Source organism: Brienomyrus brachyistius, chromosome 7 (genome assembly GCF_023856365.1).
Source record: "Brienomyrus brachyistius isolate T26 chromosome 7, BBRACH_0.4, whole genome shotgun sequence".
NCBI lineage: Eukaryota > Metazoa > Chordata > Actinopteri > Osteoglossiformes > Mormyridae > Brienomyrus > Brienomyrus brachyistius.
Window position 1 is genome coordinate 8,004,644 of NC_064539.1, and position 21,137 is coordinate 8,025,780.

General features: G+C 47.6%; 1 protein-coding gene across 5 annotated transcripts in view; it reads right to left on the reverse strand.

Moving 5' to 3' along the window:
- Nucleotides 1–594: 594 nt before the first annotated feature.
- Nucleotides 595–21,137, reverse strand: part of cacna1bb (calcium channel, voltage-dependent, N type, alpha 1B subunit, b) — a 105,691-nt gene continuing 85,148 nt past the window's right edge. For 3 of the 5 annotated variants that reach the window (XM_049019959.1, XM_049019958.1, XM_049019960.1), the window contains 21 exons: nucleotides 20,641–20,801; nucleotides 20,068–20,205; nucleotides 18,794–18,995; nucleotides 18,505–18,669; nucleotides 18,143–18,253; nucleotides 17,422–17,517; nucleotides 16,321–16,437; nucleotides 15,478–15,543; nucleotides 14,867–14,958; nucleotides 14,599–14,749; nucleotides 13,846–13,973; nucleotides 11,143–11,239; nucleotides 9,439–9,544; nucleotides 8,617–8,724; nucleotides 7,578–7,690; nucleotides 7,115–7,284; nucleotides 6,713–6,848; nucleotides 6,304–6,414; nucleotides 5,328–5,547; nucleotides 3,418–3,647; nucleotides 595–2,809 (listed from right to left, as the gene is read on the reverse strand). In XM_049019959.1, the coding sequence (XP_048875916.1) occupies nucleotides 2,372–2,809; nucleotides 3,418–3,647; nucleotides 5,328–5,547; nucleotides 6,304–6,414; nucleotides 6,713–6,848; nucleotides 7,115–7,284; nucleotides 7,578–7,690; nucleotides 8,617–8,724; nucleotides 9,439–9,544; nucleotides 11,143–11,239; nucleotides 13,846–13,973; nucleotides 14,599–14,749; nucleotides 14,867–14,958; nucleotides 15,478–15,543; nucleotides 16,321–16,437; nucleotides 17,422–17,517; nucleotides 18,143–18,253; nucleotides 18,505–18,669; nucleotides 18,794–18,995; nucleotides 20,068–20,205; nucleotides 20,641–20,801 (3,156 nt within the window). In that variant the 3' untranslated portion in view covers nucleotides 595–2,371. Of the gene's footprint in view, nucleotides 2,810–3,417; nucleotides 3,648–5,327; nucleotides 5,548–6,303; nucleotides 6,415–6,712; nucleotides 6,849–7,114; nucleotides 7,285–7,577; nucleotides 7,691–8,616; nucleotides 8,725–9,438; nucleotides 9,545–11,142; nucleotides 11,240–11,315; nucleotides 12,065–13,845; nucleotides 13,974–14,598; nucleotides 14,750–14,866; nucleotides 14,959–15,477; nucleotides 15,544–16,320; nucleotides 16,438–17,421; nucleotides 17,518–18,142; nucleotides 18,254–18,504; nucleotides 18,670–18,793; nucleotides 18,996–20,067; nucleotides 20,206–20,640; nucleotides 20,802–21,137 lie in introns of those variants that run through there. The other 2 variants (XM_049019961.1, XM_049019963.1) reach the window with 2 other exon arrangements.

The following is a 21,137-nucleotide window of genomic DNA, read 5'->3' on the forward strand; positions in this document are numbered from 1 at the left end:
ATGACTAATTTGTTTGGGGGGTGTGTGGGGGGGGGGGGGTTAGGCTAATGGCAGTAGAACAGTCACAGTAGGTAGGGGTGATTATTTGGCAGACTCAAACACTCCCCATTAATAAGACGAGGAATTCTTATATGGATTAATGACCCATAAAGCAAATTCTCTGTACCACTAAGTTGTTCCTCGTTGGTTAGTGCTAAGTGTCGAGGGGAGAAAAGACAAAGGTAGTTAAAAATGCCCATACGAGATGTCATTATAATGACATGACATTGTTTAGCAACAGCTCTTGTGTCTCGTTTCAAAGCAACACTTCTCCTCGGGTTCCACAAGCGAGGCTGTGATAGGTGCACTTTTCCCCATTAAAAACACACATCCACTTGCTGATTGGTCAGATTATTATTATTGTTCCTTTACATTTTCCATACTTTTGCGTATATATACAGTTTGCATTTATATCCTGCGGCTCCTTAAGGGATTTGGTCACAGTCATGCTACAGGGTGTCAGGTTGCGGCCCGAAAACGACAACTTATCCATGGACCACTGGTGGCTCCACTTACACATGGGTGTTATCCTTAAGATCCATTTTTTTTTTGGGGGGGGGGGGGGGGGGGTGTAAATGGAGAAAAATACATAGCCTTGCCAGGATGGCGATGGCACAAACGGAACACTACTCGGAGAGATCGACGCACATCGACCTACTACTAAAACCTGAGCTGGTGTTACAGTCACAGAATCCATGTGATTCGCGACTCTCCCGTTGACTTGACACCCTACTCACCATGAACCATCGGCGGCTGGGATTTCGTAGCGAACGGCGCGTCCTAAAGCAAAACCGGCCACCTACAGTAAGAAAGTCCCCTTTCACGTTACTGGGATGAATGTCCTAAAAAGTGGCATCGCTGACCCCATAAACCTGAACGCTTGGGGTAATCCCTTCCTCTGGGCGGAATATAACCCCAACTCTGGGCACAGGAAGAGGCTTCTGGGAGGGCGCCATTGGTGGGGGGGATCATGGAGACTTAAGAGGAATAGAGGGACCCAGTGTCCGAGTGCCAGAGCTTGGACTCAAGGTTTCGGGACTGGTTACACGAAAGCTGACAACATATAACCTGAGCAGGGGAAGACCCTCCACACATACCGACCACAACCAGTGAGCCCACCACCCCCGTACAGTTGGGTCCGTCTAAGTAATTCTGGCTGTTTTAGCTGGCAGATGTGGCTTTAACCACACATTTCTATTATTCCAGACATGCACTATGATATCTTGATATATTCCTCTCAATTTGGCACTATTTTATTAAAGTCCTTTATCATCTAGGTACAATATATAATTTAAAATACTAGAGAAATATCGTTACGCATCTCACAGCTTACAACTAATGTCTGCATCTAACATGGTTAATAAAAATCCCTTATCACTACTTTTACACACCTCCCACCCAAATGCTAAAGCGATCAAAAAAATGTTTTAAAAATGAAAAGCTTGCATTGTTTCTATAAGACATTTAGAAGGTCAGGCACTTGGTAATCATCAGCTGGAGCAGGACGTGGGAGACTCTCGATCTGACAATGTTACATAATGACACGAAAATTCACAAAGAACACTGTCCTGTTTAGTCTACAGAAACGCACGCGACTGAAAGGCAAGGTCTACCCTAACTTGTCGGAAATCAAAAGGAAGTTTTATTTTCCATTCCTTTCTGTATTAGGAAATACAAATAGTTTGTTCACAAACTCTGCCGGCGTTTCCGGGAAACGGCAGCAAACTCCAGATGTCACCTACAGTGAACACTATCCTTCCTGTACATCTGCTATCATTACATAAGAAGTTCTCACCTATAAAATCCTACAGCGTCGGAACAGAAGGAAGCGTCCCAGCAGCAGTCATTGTGCCGTCTTTAGCTCTCCTGTCTCCTTATAAAAAGCATCTGCATCTAAGTTTTTTCTGCCCCAGACGAGATGGGGATGCTGGCATTCCCGTTAATGACTCGTCTCACAAAGGGACGAATAATCCACAGAAACGCTGTATATTTTGTTTCCTTCTTATGGCCCCAAATCAGGAGAGGATATTCCTTCTCCACCACAAATGAAAGGAAAAACTTTTTTTTTTCTGCCGTTGCGACTCATTTCAGGTCACTGGTTGCTAAAGATTTTCTCCTTTTTTACCCTATAACTGCATCTTTTACTTCTCTATTATGCACTTTTGAAAACAGATACACATGCATACATACACAGAATTACCCAAAGCTAAGTGCGCACACACACACGCACACACACACACACGCCAGTGTAAACTGCTGCCTCTGTAAAGATGATAAAACTCATCTCGTCAAAACTTATCACTGATCTCTTTTTTTTGGCATTTAAGCCACACTAGCACCAATCATCCTCCTTCTCCTGATGGCGACTGCGCCCCCTGGTGGCAGAGCTGGACCCCGCTGGGATTCCCAAGGCAAAGTGGTACCCATTGGGGACGCCCCGGCCGCGTTGGGCTGGCGGGTGCAGCGCCAGGCCCTGGGGGCCAGAAGTCTGAGCAGGGCACACCCCCTGATAGCCGAGCGCGTCCTGGAAAACGTCTGCCTTCTCGGGCTGGGCGCCGCCACGTTGGTGGAGCGCGTCCCATCCAGATGAGCTGGGGGCGGGCAGAGTGGCACGCGCCGTCCCCAGCAGCACGGGGGAGGAGTTGGCGGTCTTGTACGCCACGTTGGGCCGGGGGGTGAGGGGGGTCTGGGGCAGCTGGCGACGTCCGCGGCTGGGGGTGCTGCCCCCGGAAGTCAGGGTTACCAGGCTCCCCCTAGTGGAACCACTGCCCTAGATGTAAATGGAAACAAAGCGAATGAAAACAGACGACGATGACAAGGACCAATGGGGGGGGGGGGGGGGTGGGGGTGGGGGTGTTGCAGATAGGTCAAAGGTCACATAGAAATACAAGCCCAGCAGAGATGAGCATAGTAGAGAGGACAAGGGCAAGGCCACCGGGGCGGGTGCCATGGGCAAAGGACAGACAAATACAAACAAGTACAGAGAAGCGGTGAAGAAGAGACAGGAAAACAAAAGTCGACATATGTGAGAGATTTCAGGCCATTAATGGCGGCGGATAAGGACTGTCCTCAGAGCAGTTTAAAGACCAGTTGTGTTCGTCAGCTTGGTCCTCCAGTACTACGTAAACCCCAAATGAGCTGTGCAGAAATCCATATAGCAGCAGGTCATTCTGCCTGTACTAGATCACATGAACCAGACACCTGACTTCTGCTCAATTGTGGGCGGAGCCTCAAACCTTTTTGGCCCCTGAACCAATAAAAACGCTCCACCTTTCTTGAATACTAGATCAACACTAATGCAACACTAGCATTGGTACCTAAAGAGCCCCTCCTCTTCCCCATGTGCCCCAAGGTCCCGCCCCTTTCTCCCAGCCCCACCTGCTTGTTCAGACCCAGCTCTGAGGCCTCGCTGGGGGAGGTGGAGCGACTGGCAGCAGCTGACCGGGGGTGGCACAGCTCGCGGCTGCCGTAGCGGTCACAGGAGTAGTACCGCTGCTTCCTCTCGCCCCCCGTGGATGATGAGGGCGGCGGCTTGCGCTCATGCGAGCGCCCCCGCTCTGGTACCCGCTGCCACGAGGATAGCGCCCCCTCCGGCTCTCCGGGGGATTCTGCAGATCACAAGACAACAGGTGGGGTAAAGGCTGCTGAAGTTTAGTTTAAATATTAACACACATACAAACACAACTAATACCACTTATGCACTCAGCTGCTGAAATGAATGCATTGAGATCTGGCGTCATACGCCTAACTAGTCAACAGGCCTTCTGTAGTTCGACAAGCATAACATTCTGGCAACGATGTGAAGGTTGTGGGTTTGAATCCCAGGGAGCACCCCAAAATTGTGTTGCTACAAACCAGTACGAGTCGCTTTGGTCGCCATGTGCCAGAGAAATGTAACTAAGAATCAGGACAACTAAAGTATGCAAGGTAACAAACTGTTAGGGATACAAACCAACAACCAGTTAGGATTTGGTGACATGTTTTAAGGCAACAGATCTGACATCTGAAAGTGGGTGAACATTTAACACAAACGTGACTTAGCGGGTCCCCTGATGTCACAGAGGGGCTGGGTCTACCCCCTCCTGTGGAATGCGGGTTTCTTCGCTCTGACACACAGCAATGATTACAGAGGTCCTCAAGGTTAGTTTTTCCTCTTGCCTTGCCAAGACATGCTCACAAATTAGGGACTCCAATGTCTGGGTGGCTTTTTATCTCGTTAATAAAGGCCGGCTGCATGTCTCTGCCCTGCGCCGCCGTCCGTCAGGACCCGTCACCTTGGTAACCAGGGCCAAACTTCTCCACAAACCTCCCGGCAGTGGACCCTTGCCTGCCAAATAATATATCCATTCCTCGGAGGTTAAAGAGCGCCGTTTTTTTTTAATACATAGCTGTTTATGTAGAAAATGTGGAAGCAGAGATGTACAAAGGGCTGTTTCATACTGGTGACAATTTGCTATTTATTTGACGGTTTATTTGTGGTGTGTTCACTTAGCAAATCCTTTTGCAAAGAGCAAATGTTTTCTTTATTGGCTCCAGGCTCACTTGGACCTTATACTGGAAAAGCAGTTACGGGAGGTGGATGGATGGATTTATGGATCACTTTAAACGCAAATGAACACTTCTTTTTATAAAGTATCATTTCAGGTAAAGTGAAAAAGCTATGGCAGGAAAACACCAACCTACACCAGGAAATAAAAGCGATCTGTAACAGCCTTGCGTGAGATGGTCAGACTCCGCCTGAGTGGTTGTAACATGGTTAAGTATACAAGGTACTGGAATGACAGTCCATCTCCAGGAGAAGGTCAGCTGTTGTAGCAATGAAGATGGTGGCCATTGATACACCCTAGAAAGCTGTAAATAGTACATAACAGATATTCCATGGCGGTACGTCACTTCCCCCTTGTTCAAACTAGAATCCCTTTGGAACACCTTGCACATGCCTATCATTTTTCATTTTTGCCCGTTTAACCAAATTTCTTCACATTTGGTGACTATGTAAACCAAAAAAAAAAAAAACCTTCCCACACCTCCCACTGTTAAAGGATGAGTAGAACATAAGTCTTGATTGCAATCACCTCACTGTTTGTCCAGTTTCATGGTTCCAAGGCAGCCCTCTAAAGAACACTGCCGCCTAGTGGCAAGGAGGGGAAGTGCATTAACTTCATCAAAGCATACTGGATTGTCTCCGTATAAGGTCGGAATGATGGAGGCATATCTAGATGTAGCCAGGTGCAATGGGGCTGGAAGCAAAGGAGATGTGGAAGAGCAGGAAAAGAGGCCCCACTGACCAGCAAGGGTCGCATGCTGTGATCCGGCCGTCCACTCTTGCGACCGCTGCTTTCTCTCCCTCTCGCGGCGCCGGTGGCAGCGGTGGTGGTGATGGTGGTGGTGAGGCCGCTCCTGGGCCGGCCGCTCCAGGGCATAGTCACGCAGATCGATCTCCGGGGGGTGGTGCTGTGGTGCGAGGGTGGACACGGAGCGCTTCATGGGGCTGGCGTCCGGAAGTGGCTGAAGATGTGAGACGGCGAGAGAAAAAAAACAGGATATAAGAAAAAAAGAACAGACTTTCTGTTCGTCCTCATTTTAGGTTTCTGCAGGATTTTGGCTGAATGGTTTGAATATCTGAGTCACTCTCACAGGGTATTAAGCTCACCCTGACGTTACAGAGCCACACAAAGCCCACAAAATGACCAATGCCGTCTGTACAGTTAAATTTGACTGGTGTTGTTCTTCATAAGTGAACACTCCTAAACCTAAATTTATGTTTTTCAACATCAATTTGTGAATTTGTGTGCTGCTTGAACAGAACAGGATGAGTTCAGTCTCGCCGCCTAGTGGTGAGTACTGATATAACTTACTGCCTGCAAATAAACCTCGGTGAAACATTCTCCTTTCCTACATACGACATGGACATACGGATATTTCAGAAAGCGTGTCTTTAAACCATGACACACTGGGGGGGGGGGGGGGGGGGGTCAGCAAGAGAGAATCCTCACTGTGAAAACCAGAAAACCGAGATGAGCTCAGAACATGCTGCAGAAAAACAGATCTGCAAAAGGAGCAGCTAAACGTAAACAACGATCTTGATTCTGCTGGATCCTAATCAGGTCTCTGGGTGATTCTAAGTACAGCATCCAGGACATGCAGCCCAAAAAAACATTCCCAGAATGGGAATCCAGCAGGCTGTCAGGGGGCGGATTCTACCATAAACCACTAGACCAACAAGACTGCTAGTGGTTGGTGATGCTCCAGAGGAGAGCCTACCTGACCCTGGGCATTCAGCCTGGGCATGGACGCTGCCCGTCCCTGGCTCTCCAACCCAGAGAGGCTTCCGTCATTGGTGTCATGCTGCATCTCCATCATCTCCACCGATTCCTGCATACAAGCCGACTGGCCTTCAGTTCTTCCACACCATGTCATTTCAATGAAGCTTATTTTCATTTACAGTATAATCAAGAGAAAATTAATTTGTCACATATTAGAAGGCACAGAACAGTAAATTAATAATTTTGACTGAATAATTTTATTTTTTAAATAGAATGAATAAATGACAAGAGAAGTGATCAGTCAACCAACTGACAGAGTAAAGAACATGTGTGTATAACACCCTGAAAGACACACATGTTCTGATGGGTAAGATGCTGATTCCAGGCCTGTCCCTCTGGCCCAGTACCTGAGCTTTGATTCGGGGGGGGGGCTCCTCCGACTGGTCCCTCTGGGGGGTCCGTCTCCCCTGTCCTCGAGGTACTTCACGAGACTTCTCTCTCACTCTGGGGGGGGACTCTTTACGGGTGCTGGCCGGGCCTTGGCTGGAGACCCGCATGGACACACAGCAGCACACGCACACACATGAAGTCACAGGCACACACACAAATCACACATAGAAAAGGACACCCAGAAACACAGCGCAGTCAGACACATCAACCAGCAGCGAGGCTGTACCACAGACACAAGGCTGGGTCAGTGCCTTCCCCACATTTTCTGTCTGTCTCCTTCAGTCAACGCTTCCCAAATCTCACTCTCCCCTCTGATCACGCCCCCCGCGAGCGCCCACCCCCAAGCACGGGGGGCTCACCCTGCAGTGCCATTGGTCAGAGACAGCATGGCGGGGGGCACATCCGGCGGGGGCTTGGTCTGCGGTTCCGCTTTCATTCCTGGTGTGGAGACACTGGCAGGGGGCTCTTGGTCTTGGAGGTGTGTCAGTGGCAGGATGGGCCTGAAGAGGGCACCCATGCTCATTTTACCCTGCAGCCATAGAGCACAAACAGTGTGATCAGTGGGGGGGGGGGGGGGGATCAGTGCATCTACTTACACAAGAAGCAGCCACAGTGCTATAACAGGTTAAGTGTCTAACAGACTAGAAAATTACAAGCTGTATGTTTATATATATATTTTTTTTTTCATTTTCATATCACTTACATCCATCATTACTGATTCAAACACCAAAAGAACAGATTATCAAAAAATTCTAGCTATCCAGCTATGTTGATACACTACTTATCCAGCAGGGGGCAGACTGACCCCTGGAGAAACATTACCTGGTTGACCCCAGAGAGTTGCTGCTGCTGTTGGAGTTTCTTGGCACGGTTTTGCTTGTAGTAGTCAAAGATCATGAGGGCAGCGTACACTTTACCCACAGTCAGCTCATTGTCTTTGGGGGGGGGGGGGTGAGAAAGGCAAGGAATGGTTAGAAGTATAGCATGGAGTACAGATGTGGGGTCTACCCGATTAATATTTTAAGTGAAAATTATTCGGGTAAAAACAGTCATGGGATGAAACATGAATATCATCACCTTGTAAAGTACAATTGTGCTGGTGAATGAAATGCAGCACAGCTGTAACAGCCTTAAGTTGCACCAGTGCACTTACAAACCTGACCACTAGGTGTCACCACAGTCACGGGGCTGAGAGTCACAATAGGAAGTGGTTAAACGAGCAGTAGTGGTAAGCGGTCTTGCACGTAGCGATAGGCGGCCGAGACAGAAATGGGTCACTTTGGTGTGTGAGAGGCCAAGACCGGTTTCATATTTTGGTACCTGCACCCATCCTGCCACACTGGGCAGGACTGAACTGGTTTGGGGCCTTTCCCACAGGGGACAAGGCTGACGTACCCACAAGCTCTGGTAATTACCCTGGGCTGTTTCGATAAATGCCACGCAGTTAATCTGTTTGTCTTTCTTCATAAAAATCTAACATAAAATACCGCTTCTCCTTCTCTCTCCCATTTCTCCATGAATACGAAGGGGCTTCAGCACAAAGTCAGTTTATTTCTCTGCGTGTCTGAATACTTCAGAATGTTCAAAACACCTTGAAGAACCTTCTAGAACAGTGATTCTCACGCATATCCAGACTCCTTTCTCTGTTTCCCCTCCGCACCCGAAATACCAGAATCAAAACAACCAAGAACACGGAAAACCCAGTACAGACTGTAAAAAATGTGAGCTATCTGGGGAGCCCAGAGGGCTGAGGTGAGAAACACTGATCTAGAACGTCCTCAAGAACTTTAATGGAATCCGACTTGATGAACCACTCCAAAAGAACGAGGCCCTTTACCCACAGTGCGCCAGGCGGGCTTACGTTTATGAGGCGTGACTAGCAGGTCTAGGGTCTTCTGAGGCAGGCTGGGCCACACGTTGCTGATCTCCTTCTTGAGGTCGGCGTCACAGAGCCGCTGGGCCACCACACCTGCGCATGTCCAACAGACCTGAAGCTCAGTGCTCTTTCTCCTTCAGATCCCTGTCGGTCTCCTATCAGCTGCTTCACGAGCAGCAGCTCTGGGGGAAGCTTAACGTCGCGATCACGCTGCTCTGCCAGTGAGATGGTCCTCATCCAAACCGCTTTAGCAAGCATAACCAGCAGCATAAATTCATGAAGTATGAAGAAGATAAATTAGATTAAAACACCAGCAAGATATCAAAATTAATTCAAGATTCCAAATCCTATTTAACAATAATCATTATCCTATCCACCTTAATAATTTAATTTCTGTCCCACACTTTACACCAAGTCATTGAGGTTCTCTAGTATCCACCATAATAATTTCAGACCTGCATAAACCCTGGTAATTATTTCATTACCATTCATACTCTTCAGAGTTCTATGCCACTCTCTGCCCACAGGTTACCATGCATCATCCCACTGTGCTGTAACCAGTCTATTATCACTATGGAGCATGTGAGAGCCTCAGTGTCTCAAAGGGCCAACAGAGAGACATATAGCTTGGCTCACCGCTGAGTAAAGATTAATCTGAAATTGTTTAGAGGGTGGCGATAGCGGAAAGGAGGATGTACAAGATGGGAGGTCACCAGGTTACGCATCACTGATCGAAGGCAAGGGAGGATGCTGGGAATGAAAGGAGGGCGTGGAGGAGGGACACACCAGCAGGGGGCGTGCTGTTACCTGACGCCAGCTTGATCTCCAGCGCCGTGCGGATGAGGGCCATGAGGGTGGAGGTGAAGTGCACCGTGTTGTCTTCAGCGATGGGCATGTTCATCCTCACCAGCCGCTGGGGAGATGGACGGGCAGTCGTCACGGTGTTGGCATCACCCCGTGTCAAGCCTCTTTTTTTGAATCCTGGTAGCGGCTTTGCTTGGCGAGCCAATCCCCAGTTTGACGTTTAAAGGGGGAGAGCCACGGGCCAGCGAGTAAACAGTCATTACCAGGACAAAAAAAAGAACTGAAGGGGGGAAGCAGGTCTTCCATGCAGACGCGGTGCGCAATGGCCATGAGAAGATGAAAGTGAGGGAGACACAGGCATGCAGGAGCACCAACGCTGGACAATAGATCTGGGTGAAGCAACTGAACCTCTAGCTATATGGTTGTGCTTCTGCTGGAATGAACCATAACTCCTGCTGGAGCTGAAAGGCTGGACATTCCTGCAGAGGTTTTTAATACTGCAGGTGATTAAAGATCTGAACCCTGAAGACTGCTAGTTCAAGGCTCTAAAGCTGTCCTGCGGCGGAAGTCAGGACTCTTAACCTGGCAAAAGAGTTCAGTTTCGCAGCCAAGCTTGGATGATTTTAGCAGCTTTAAACAGCAGCATAAATTCAAATTGATCATATTGAGCAACTGCAATTGTTCGACTGGTTCAAAACTGAGCAAAAGACAACAGGTCGTGAGTGTGTCACATGGTATACAGGAGTGAGACACATTGTCTCACACTTCAGGGGTGATGAGGAGACAGTGTGGTGGGTGGGGCTTCAAGGGTGATGGGCAGAGGCAGAACAAATACCGAACCCCAACAAAAACAGACAACAAAGGGTGAGCAAGCCATGGAAAGTCTGTAGATGGACTGGGGGGGTAGTCCTCACTCAAAAACATGAAACCGGGGGGAGCCAGCAAGAACAGTAGCCCACAGCTGGGAAATGCTTTTAATATTGCCGAGACTGGGAAATGTTTTGACATCAGGGATCAGAGAGAAAGAGGGGGAAAAGATAGACAGGAAGAAAAACGAGAGCCCAGGGCTCACCGCACAGCTATGGCGTCCTCACCGACGTTAAGCACCGAGCGGCTAAGGCATGTGGCTAATGCTAGCATCAATGTGCTGATACATGGCACTAAGCTGGACGTGGGACGCGGGGCGATGGAGTCTGCAGACACCAGGCTGGGACACTGACTTTGTGTCGTACATGGTTAGTGAGTGCTGGGCATGATGTCAGTCACTTTGAGGCATGATGTCAGTCACTTTGAGGCATGATGTCAGTCACTTTGAGGCATGATGTCAGCGTCAGGAGGTCTGAATATGATTTGAAAGCAGCTGGGAATTTCAATTGTGTTGAGCACTAGCAATGAAAGACTCAAAACTTCTGCAGGCACCGTAAGGTCAACAACTTCACTAATCAGAGCATCCCTCAAAAAAAAACTGTGTGACTATTATAGTGGCGTGTTCTCATACAAGAAAAACTTGCTAAGGATTTGTCCAGCATCATGAGTCCGTCAGCAGCTGTGGGCGGCGCCGTTGGGAAAGAGGACAGCAGCACGATAGTGTCGGGGCAGGAACAGCACAAAACAGAGGAGAAGAACATCACCACAGAGCAGCACAGCTATTGGCCAGATCGTGAGCGAATGATAGGACGGGAAGAGGAGCAAAAGGGGCGGGGCTACCTTGTAGGCCACTCGGGGCGGACATTTCTTTCCCAAGCCTAAAGGGGGGGACATGTGGCGCAGCATCTCGTACATATCGAGGTAGGTGATGCGGCCACTTCAGTGGGATCGGGGCCAGATGGATAAAGGCCAGGCAGTTGAGGAGTGGACCAGAACGAAGACAGAAAGAAGAAGGACAATGACAAAAAAAAAAAAGGTCCAGGTTATTTCAATTCCCAGCAGAGGCTTAGAGGCTCGATACCCATATCAGACAGGCATCACACCCCCCAGTTTAGGAGTTTGGGGTGATGAGTGTAGGGGCTCTGATCCCAAAGGAAACAGGAGGGCGGAAAATTCAAATGGGGTTGAAGGAGTGGCGATCTCGTCCTGGGGATGCCTGCTCCCGCATGCTGAGAGACATCTGAGGAAAAGCGGACAGGGTGAGGAAACAAAGCCCTTATCGCTGGTCTACATCTGAGCCTGACCCTGAGCACCTGGATCTTGACGGGAAGCCTGCCTCTTCAGAACCGGTCCAGACTTGTGACCAGAAGGTCAGAGGCGGCTTTGAGCAGAGTACTCAGTATCAGACAGTTTCCTTAAAAACAGCATGACACTGTAACTGAAATGGCTAATTTTTCACACACGTATTATGTTGGGGAGATCAGTCAGGTGCTAAGGAAATCAAATGTAGAGACAAAGGCTTGGTTTCCAAACAGGTGCAATTACCGGCAGGCTAATTAATATGGGATGGGGTGGGGGAGTGTTGTTTTGGATCACATAGCACTGGGCATTCTGGGGAAGGGGGGTCTTTGTGGCGCCTCCGAATGGACAAAGTGTTTTGCAAACCTTGTAAGCCACCCTGTTTGGGCACTTCTTTCCCAAGCCAAGCGGCGGGGAAATGACACGCAACAAACTGTACATATCCATGTAGCGAAGACGCCCGCTGTGAACAGAGCACACTGCGTTAGAGCAGGAATAAACACACAGCCAGCCTTCCTGGTTCAGTGGTGTCACACCGATCAGCAACCTGAAACACACAGTTATGTGCAACATCTGCAAAACGATGCATAAATACAGACAGGACACCGTTTGGCCCGGCAGGGAGTGACGTTCTTAGGTCTTCTTTCTGGCGGTCTACTATTGCAAGGGAAAATAGTGCCCCCTGTACAGTGTGACTAATAAGGCCGATTTTGACCACAGTTTGAGCCACCTTCAATGCTCCAGTGAGGGAAGTGTGGGGCACTAAGTCTTCTTCTTAACAGCCCATGTAAGCTATGATGCAAAGTGCTTCTCAATTTACAAGATCCCGAAGAAATCCGAATGAATATCCGCCATAGTGGTCTCTGAAATCACCGCACATTTCCGTCATTCCCGGACGCTGTTGCCTCTTGCCGACTCTCCGATTAGAGGGACAGAATAAAAGGACTGCGCATCAACAAATAAATGGTGGATTCTTCTCTTCATTTCAGGCAGACCAAGTGGGAGAAACTTAACAATGTTACAGTTCAAGCTCCACTTCATCTTTACCAGTTTATTACTGAAACCTGTCACTTCCTGTTTAGCCTGTCAGCATTCTTTCATACCCAAAATGCACTGCTTTGAAAGACTCCCTCCCTATAAATAGGATCCAAGGGAGTATTAAATATAAACAGAACCATTTTTTTCAGACTATCAGACGTTAGTTTTCCTGAGATTGATTAGAATTACTTTCTATGGACTTCTTTCCTGCAGAGATTTGAACATTTCAAAGACGCTTCTCAGCTGTCTCTTAACAGCTTCTCAAAGAATTATGGGAAATCCAAACACAAAGCACTATGAAAGACGATTCTGAAATTTAAAACGTAAACAGGGTGGGTAGAATCTAGGTTGCAAAACCTCAACTGTATCATGCTTCCTGGCCTGGTTCTGTGTAGCAGTTTAAAAATATGAATACTGCTTGCATCAAATTACAGATTTACTGGTACTGATGAAACTGTAGTTAATCGTTGGTCTTAAGGAACTCACGTAAATTCAGTACATTTAACTGTGGTTAGGTTGAATAAATTTTTGCTGATAATGTGTATTTGAGCTTGACACTGCGATATGTCAAAATACAAGAATTAAATAAAATAATATAGAATTACCCAAACTTTAAAAAATTAATCAGATTCTCTTTAAGGTCTCTTCTCCCTTCTCCAAATATGCTCCATAAACTCATTATATTTCAGGTTATAAAAACATTGTCTTTATCTCACCTTGTTTTCACCGTGGGGGTGTTTTGGAACAGAATACTAATGACTCTGAACTTCAGTGAAAAGCCCTCCCTGCATGCATTTACTGGGCTGCCACCTCTGACAGGGATCTCTGCTGGCAGGTTGCTATGGAGACCCTGGATAATCTAGTACCCTGTCCTCATGGGCTTCCAGTCTGTTCCCCACTGGCATCTTGTGGATCTTGCCTTTCGTCTTTTTCATTTAAATGTAGCAGTTCCTGACACCCCCAACGGGGAACCGGCAACGGCATCATCTATGCTGCTGCCCCCCCAGAGGTATGATACCCACCTGTGGGATTTTCAGGGATCAGTGCAACAGGAACCGACGGGCACGATGACATTAAGATGGGATTTGTCAGTCTCTATAGAGAAGCACCACACTCCGCACGCCAACTTTGCCATAACGCTGTCACCCTCCATCCCTGCATAACTGTGTTTTTTACCTGCCTGAAGTGCAGAGGAGGGACACCTACCAAGCAGCAGGGTCGTAATCTGCCCACACGCGGATGAATTCATCCAGGTGATGCGGCCCCAATATGGACGAGTCCCGGGTCAGGTATTCAAAGTTATCCATGATGACGGCTACAAACAGATTCAGCATCTGCGAATGAGAGAAACCGCCCAAATCCAAATTACATGTCGTTTGAGCTTAGAATTGTTTGTCTCTTGCAAATTTCTTAATTATTATTTTTTCCCCCCACAACATTAACTGCAATAAGTGGTTGAAAGATGAATGTATAGATAAGATAATAATCCATCCATCCATCCATTTTCTAAACCGCTTACCCTACTGGGTCACGGGGGATCCGGAGCCTATCCCGGAAGCAATGGGCACGAGGCAGGGAACAACCCAGGATGGGGGGCCATCGCAGGGCACACTCACACACCATTCACTCACACATGCATTCCTACGGGCAATTTAACAACTCCAATTAGCCTCAGCATGTTTTTAGACTGTGAGGGGAAACCAGAGTACCCGGAAACCCCACGACGACATGGGGAGAACATGCAAACTCCACACACATGTGACCCAGGCGGAGATTCGAACCCGGGTCCCAGAGGTGTGAGGCAACAGTGCTAACCACTGCACCACCATGCCGCCTCCTAAGATAATAATAATAATAATAGTAATTATAATAATAATAGTAATAAAATTAGCAGGTGCCACAGCAATGGTGAGGTGTATGTTATGGCTGTGGGTGGAGTTAAAGGCGCGTCACACTGACCAGGAAGGAGCAAAGGAAGATGAAGGAGACAAAGTAGAAATAAGCGAAGTCGCTGCCACACTCCTTTTTTTCGAGGCCGGATGCGCTGTCGCAGTCCCGTAGGCTGAGGCACGAAAGCATGATATCGTGCCAGGCCTCCCCGGTGGCACTCCTGACACACACACATACATGAGCCAAAGAGGGTTCAAATGTGACACATCCTGCTCTGAGTCATAAGGTGTGTGAGGGGGGCAGGTGCAGGGACCTGGGGGGGGAATTCCCTTCTCACCTGAAGAGCAGCATGAGTGCCTGGAAGAAGGTGCGGAAATTGTTGTGATGGTTGATGGAGGTTCTGTCATCGAGCACGATGTTCCCGAAAACCTGTAACCCGATTACAGGCCACGATTATACACAAACAACACACACGCCCCCCCACCCCCCCCCTTGCAGGATGGCATCTTCCCTCAGAGAGAGCACGATGCTGAGGTGTTTGCCGATTAAACCGCAGCCCTAAGGTAAGGTTGCATTCATGTGGGAAGCACAGAGGAAGCCTGTCTAGCGTTGTTAGCAGCAACATCATCACAGGTTTGGTGTCTCCTTGCACCCTGGCGGCGATTAAATCAGCCTCGGGCTCAGAATAACACAGTGAAAGTGGGCTTGGTGGAAGTATCCGATCTCACCTTTCACATCATCAACCCAAAAGCGGTGCCATTTACCAACAAAAATTCGAACTATTCTGGACATACAGACAAAACACATAAGTAGGTGGGACTTGAACTTGCAGTCGCTTCCCATTGGTTACTGTACTGGGTCTGCCAAGCCTTGTCAGGCAGTGATTGGCAGCATACGTCTCTCTCAGAGCCTCAATAGTTCGACAGCCATCTGGAGGTTGAGACTCACTTGCATCCCAATGATTGCGTAGATGAAAAACAGCATGGCGATCAGAAGGCACACGTAGGGCAGGGCCTGGAAAGGACACACCGGGGATCAGACGGGTGGAATCCGAAGAAATCTCTGATCACTAGATATAGCACTGCTGGGGTGTGTAACATGAACTGATTCAATACTGTTGCATGACTTGCTGTTTAATTTCATAATAAAGCAGTACATCCTCCAATCCACTAGAGGGTGGTCTAAGAAATAAAGTAAGCTAGTTAAGGAGCTTTAACCTCATGAATATTCTCTATGAAACTGATACCACAGAAACATCATTTAATTTATTTCATGTTTGTGTGTGTATAGTATGAACCTAAGCAGCTGAACCTCCCAATGTTACGGGTTCTGTGGTCTTCGTCTGTGGAAGGGCAGCTGCCAATCAGCTGTTCTGAGCATATGTGAAGTAAGCAGTAGTCACTGGAAGATGTTGGATGATACTAAGTGTGATGGATCTCCACTAGCACCAAGCCTGGCTGCCAGTGTAGTTATAATGAGTGCTGAGGGTAAAACTCTACAAATAAAGAGCTTTATGTAGTTTTTGGAGCAACTTCAATACATTATTTTATGTAATGAGCAACCAAGTAACATACTTATTTACTTTAAATTGGAGTGCCATTGACAAGCAACAAGTTCATTTTAAAAGTAACGTTAAAACAACTGAATCAGAGGGGTCACAGCCTCCCTTTGGAGTGCAGAGGATGGAGATGGGTGGAGCTGTCGGACTTGGGTTGGGCTGCGCTGGGCAAGGGTTATGAGGGTTTGAGCTGGATGGCCCTGCTTTGGGGAAGGGTGAGTGAGATAGCCCACCTTGAAGGACTGCACAAAGGTCCAGAGGAGGATGCGAATGGTGTAGCCCTGACGGAGGAGCTTGATGAGCCGGGCAGCCCGGAACAGCCTTAGGACGCTCAGGTTAATCTGCTTGTCCTGCAGGGATGTCAATGCATGGCTCACCTTCACTCAGCTTCCTTAAGTGATGATAAGTCCTTCCTGCATATGCGCAGGGTGAAGCCCTTTCGGCGATGAGAGCCGAGGGGGAAACCTTCAGAGCTTTCTCTAATCATGCCGCTTTAAGCGGAGCAAACCAAACAAACAGCCGCAGAAGTGGCTGGCAGAGGGACTGATAGAGAAGAGTGGAGGAGAAGGGTGACTTACTGTAGTCTAAAGCGGCCGTTGGGTCATGGGGTGGACAGCGCCCCAGCCAAGATTGAGCGTTGAGGAAGGAGGAGGAGAGCGAGAGAGAGCAGACAAGAAAAGCAGACAAGAATAGCAGTGATGGGCAACTAAGACAGTCCTGAGCAGAGCAGGCAAGCAGCCTATCAGTAAGACACCAGACATACAAGCAGACAGAGATAAATGCAGACGCAAAGGGGGGGAGGCACGGAGACAAATTAAAACCTTCAGGTCAAGGTGAGGAGGTTAACCATCAAGGGGATATTCTACAAAATGACCAACACATATAAAAACTGACCCACCTCTCATGACAACAGTACAAATTCTTGATGTTTTATGGACATGAAATGGCTGCCCTCCCCCGCCACAAACAAAACTATGCTCAAACAACAGATCAATGGAACATTTCTAGTGCCACAAGAAATCCAAAAGGACAGCCGTCAAGAGGCTGGCTGTACTAGCTTTAGTTACTCTAGCAATAAACCCTTCCATTTTTTGATACCTTCCATTCCTAAGTTTTCAGTGTTTCTTTTACATATATATGTTGTTCAGATATTTTTATTATACTTACATAAACTCAAATCTATTACTAACCCCTAATGCTGTGCACTCTCCCCCTCATCTTCCTCATCCTCACCCAGGCACCAGGCCTCCCAGACACTCCCCATATCTTCCCCCAACAAAGGTTCTCCTCCAGTGACCCCTCATGGACTCGCCACACCCCCCCGGTTTGCTTACTTTGCTTATCATCTTGATCTCTGTGACCAAGATATCTGTAATGCTTCCTAGCACGGTCACAAAGTCAAACACGTTCCAGGAATCCTTCATGTAGTTCTGAAAGAAGCAAAAGGAAGCACACATTTTAACAGCTTTCGTAACTTCCTGAGATATCAGGATCACTGGATAATTTCAACAAACAAATATGGTCATATACACAACGGAGTTAGGTATTGCACAAAACATTAGGTCCTTGGGGAAAGTGCTAAAACTCTGATTTACTGATTCCATAAATGTCCAAATATACAGGATGTTATATCTATTAAATCAAAAGGTAACGATAATACAAATATATCAGGCGCTGAAGTGAAGACCATTACAGTTCCTAAAATGCAATTTTCGCCAATATTTAATACGTCCATTATGTAAAAAAGGTTGGCTTTTGAAAAATACTTATGGGCTCAATCGACCCGTCTGGTTTGCCGTCTGGGCTCAAACAATCACTGCCTCCTCCATAGCCCATAAGGGAGAGTGTCACCGTGGCAACAGCGAGGGCTAGAGGACAAAGATGCTCTTATCATAGTTTGCCCTAACTCCCTGATTTCTGCCTGTGGATGTCCTGAGTCCCAAATGACCTACACATGTGCATGATGGGAACCCTCCCGATTATCACCCGTGAGCAGAAACGGAGATCATATGAGGTGGTGCCCCAGGACAGGCTAACTGGGAATGGTGGACTTACAAGAGGTCCGAAGGCGATGATCTTAAAGATGCACTCCAGTGAGAAGAGGGCCGTGAAGATCATGTTCAGGAACCTCAGCATGTTCTCGTACTCTTCAGGAGCTTTATAGAACTGGGGGTGGGTGGGGTGGGCGAGGTGTTAGGAAAGATTCCAGGGTAAGAAGTCAGAGCTGCAGTGCAGTGCCACCCACTCCAGGAGTTTACATTACCAGCAATTAACATCTCCACGGGGGGGCTGTGTTACAGGATTTTCAGCGTTGTGCTCACTTCCTCAGTATAGAGTATACCGCCCCCCACACTTAACTGAACTTTTCTCATAATTACTTCTCATTACCCAAAAACCAAGCGATCTCCAACACCGACCTTCATCATGAGCACCACCGTGTTGAGGGCGATCATGGCCATGATGGAATACTCGAAGGGTGTCGATACCACAAACTTCCACATCTTATACTGGAAGGACTGCTTGTTCTGGGGCATGTAGCGCGTGAGGGGTCTGGCGTTGATGGCGAAGTCAATGCAGGCCCTCTGCAGGAGTCCAGAAAGCCAACAGAAAGCCAGCGCGATCAAATCCAGTGATTTGTGTACGGCCAAGGAACAGCTGGCAGCAAACACACTGGCGAGCTGACATGAAGTAACAGGGCAACCATACCTCGTTCTTCTCCAAGCTACAATCCGACATGGCCTTGTCTCCCTGCTCCTGGAAAGTGATGATGATCAGGGCCACGAAGATGTTGACAAAGAAGAAGGGGAAGACCACGAAGTAGACCACGTAGAAGATAGACGTCTCCATGCGGAAGCTTGGACTTGGGCCCTGGTCCTCGTAAGTGGCATCGACTGAGTGCTTCAGCACCCTGGGAGGTTGCAGAACCAAAGGAGGGCAAAAAAAAAAAACTAAATCCTTGTGACATGGATGCTAAGATATATACACCAGAAAAAACAAATACAATAGCAGGAAATGAATGACTAATGTCAATAACAAGCCTCATAGCTTTAAGAGAATCTGGCTAGACTCACTGAGTGGAATGGAGATTTGCATTCAACTCAACATTGACCCAGCAGAAAATTACACTACATAGAAAGCATGTGTTTAATGTTTCTGCATCATTGTATGTGTGAACAGACACTACAAACAGTTCTACTGATTCATATGATGTCACCCTATTCATATGATGTCACCCTAACTGCCTGTGACATGGCACTCCTCAGACAACAGCCCGAAGGACACTAACGAAGCAGGTTTACTTTGCTGACTTGGCTTTTACATTGGCATTTCCATAAGGGCACTCAATTAGGTTTAATCGAGTTACAAAAGCAAAGAGGTCCAGAACGGTACAGTACGTCTACTGGATAATTAAGTGCCCCATTTGCTGCTTTGCATACGAATGGTTTCCCCCAGCCAACAAGCAGCACTTCCAGCCATTACTGCTTGCTTGTGGCGATTCGAAAAACCAAGTAGTTCTCGTCAGCGACTGCTTGAGTGCACAGCCTGGCCCCTCGAGATAGCCGTCCCGAAGAAACCACTAGCGGGAATGCCCACCACCTTCGTTCTTGAGTTGTAGGATCAGAGGAAGGTGCATATAAACACATGAGGATTTCCCAAACATTCATCTCATATCCAGTGGCTGGGCAATATTGTTAGTGTTGAGGATGTATGGTAAGGATAGATTAGCAAAGTCTGAGTCTACACTGGTGATGTTTGCGGTAAATGGAATTATTATTCCGCATTCTGCAATGATGTTACATGAACAAAGGAGACAGAAAGAGACTTTTTCTCACTCCTGAGTCAGTTCTGTCAGTCTGTCTGTATTAATTGGCACATTTTTAGCCACCCTACCCTCAACACGCATGACTGCCTGAACAGCTGCTCCTGCTTTACGACACAGCATGACGCAGCTGGAATGTCTATGGCATCGTGCTACTTACATGGGCCAGCCTTCGCCAGTGGAGACAGTGAAGAGGGTGAGGAACGCCCACAGCACGTTGTCATAGTGGAAATCGTACTTCTTCCACTCCCGTGGCTTGGCCGACACCTCGTCCTTGTCATAGTCCAAAAATTCTCCCCTTCAGGCCCAGGAGAGGAGACGAGAGGTTAAGACAGAGTGGTACGATACTGGTCACACTAATAGTCGGGAGATTGGATGTCGTGATAAATCATACTGCAGTCAGGCCGCACAGTCATCCTTTTTAAAGGGGTTTCACAATGACAGAAGCGATTATCAATACAGACCCTTCTGGTTACCTGAGTAAGAATCAACTGCAGGGATAAGAAACCCATTTGTCAATGAGTTCAAGCGGCTGGGATCACAGATCTCAAATCTGGCATTAAACCTATACTGTCTGGGAAGTAATTTTACACAGACGGGTCAAAAACCTGCATAGTCAGGACAGCAAATCAGCCCTGTCGCAGTCACACAGTGTGCATATTTGTTTTTCGGACATAAATACGTGCAGCCAGGACATTTAACCTGCCTAACACTGGCGAGGGGTCGGACACACCTGCAGTCCTTCTCCAGACTCTTGGACTCATCGGTGCAGTAGAAGAACCTGCCCTTGAACAGCTGCACGGCGATGACGGCGAAGATGAACATGAAGAGTATGTAGACGATGAGGATGTTGAGCACGTTCTTCAGAGAGTTGACCACGCAGTCGAACACAGCCTGTAAGCACACGTCTGCAGAGTCATGTCAGACACACATGGGCGAGGCCTTCACAGGGACACGCAATGGAACACCCACTGGTATGACCACGTCACATAACAAATGGATGAACCAAGCCAGGCATTACTACTTATTTTATTATTATATTTGGGGAAACACAAACCTTAAACACCCAGGACAGCATGACTTATCCTAAAGTCTCAGTCACTACCAGGGTTAACCAATGATTAGTGGCCTAAACTATTCCATCATCATATTCATCCACAAATAAACACATAAAACTAAATATATATATATATATATATATATATATATATATATATATATATATATATA